The 1,634-nt window shown below is 37.0% G+C and overlaps 2 protein-coding genes across 2 annotated transcripts in view; one reads left to right on the forward strand and one right to left on the reverse strand.

Annotated features, from left to right (window-relative positions):
- TMF1 (TATA element modulatory factor 1) overlaps positions 1 to 1,634 on the reverse strand; it is a 32,299-nt gene that overhangs the window by 20,001 nt on the left and 10,664 nt on the right. The gene's annotated exons all lie outside the window — the stretch shown is intronic.
- LOC108314064 (protein S100-A10-like) lies at positions 646 to 1,254 on the forward strand. Its single transcript, XM_037743566.1, has one exon. It carries the CDS (start codon positions 662 to 664, stop codon positions 1,010 to 1,012), a length of 351 nt encoding a protein of 116 aa, XP_037599494.1. The 5' UTR covers positions 646 to 661; the 3' UTR covers positions 1,013 to 1,254.

Here is a 1,634-nt window from a genome sequence, read left to right on the forward strand (position 1 = left end):
AGATAGAGTCTCACTCTGTCGCCAGGCTGGAGTACAGTGGCGCAATCTTACAACCTCTGCCTCCCGAGTTCAAGCGGTTCTCCTCTCTTAGCCTCCAAGTAGCTGGGACTACAGGCACACACCACCACACCCAGCTAATTTTTGTATTTTTAGTAGAGACAGGGTTTCATCATATTGGCCAGGATGGTCTCAATCTCTTGACCTCATAATTCACCTGCCTCGGCCTCCCAAAGTGCTGAGATTACAGGTGTGAGTCACCATGCCCCGCCAGAACTGTGTTTTATAATTACCTGTATTCCTGTATTTCCCTCTCACTAAACTAAGCTCCTAAAGAATAGAGGGTGTCATATTTATTATTGTATCAAATATAATATCCGACATACTAACTGTTCAATAAATATTAGATGAATAAATGAAAAACAAAAAGTTGGGTAAAGCTAACTTTTTCAAATGAAATGGCTGCTTCCAACTGTTCTCAAACTCTACAGTTTCTCCGGAAATTTACTTTAGTTCAATGATTTAGGACAAAAATATTCATCTTACCACTAACTATAATATTCACATTATAGAAATAAACGTACAACATTAAAAACAGTAAAAAGTATGGTATACCCATATAATGGATTTTATTATAGCCATTAATAATGATAAAAAACATTTAATGGGGCTTCACTGCGTCCGCCGTGCCTTGGCCAAGGCTTCAAGAGACCACACCAAAATGCCATCTCAAATGGAACATGCCATGGAAACCATGATGTTTACATTTCACAAATTTGCTGGGGATAAAGGCTACTTAACAAAGGAGGACCTGAGAGTACTCATGGAAAAGCAGTTCCCTGGATTTTTGGAAAATCAAAAAGACCCTCTGGCCGTGGACAAAATAATGAAGGATCTGGACCAGTGCAGAGATGACAAAGTGGGCTTCCAGAGCTTCTTTTCCCTAATTGCGGGCCCCACCATTGCATTCAATGACTATTTTGTAGTACACATGAAGCAGAAGGGAAAGAAGTAGGCAGAAACGAGCAATTCCCCCGGCCCTGATAACAGTTGTCCCAAAGGGTCACTTAAGGAATCTGACCCACAGCTTTCCCCATATAAGGATTTCATGAGCAGATTAGGACCCTTAGCAAGTGTACAAATAAAATCTAATTCCCATTTGACGAGCGGAGAAAGAAAAGTTAAATGCCAGACAAGCTTTGATTTTTGTATTGTTTGCATTCCCTTGCCCTCAATAAATAAGTTCTTTTTTAGTTCTGAAAAAACAAAAACATTTAATGGTATAGAGAGACATAAGTGAAGGAAGATTGCAAGTTAAATATATGATCTTAACTATGTTTAAAAACACATTTAAAAAGTGCTTTAAGACTAGAAAAACTTAATAGTTCCTTACAATATTAGATTATAATCTACTTTTCCTCTTTATTTATATACTTTCCTATAACTTCAAAACTTTCTACAAGTAGCAAGTATCACTCTTACAACTAGAAAAATTTTAACTAATGAGAAAAAAAAAGAGAAATTCACTTGACCATCTTTTCTAAAACCTCCCCTCTCCCAGGATATTGCATGAAGAAATTAATTCAGTGTCCATTTATAATGATTTATTTCATGAATAGATCTTTAATTTCTAGGCC

The sequence above is a fragment of the Cebus imitator genome, unplaced genomic scaffold (genome assembly GCF_001604975.1).
Source record: "Cebus imitator isolate Cc_AM_T3 unplaced genomic scaffold, Cebus_imitator-1.0 Scaffold147, whole genome shotgun sequence".
Classification (NCBI taxonomy): domain Eukaryota; kingdom Metazoa; phylum Chordata; class Mammalia; order Primates; family Cebidae; genus Cebus; species Cebus imitator.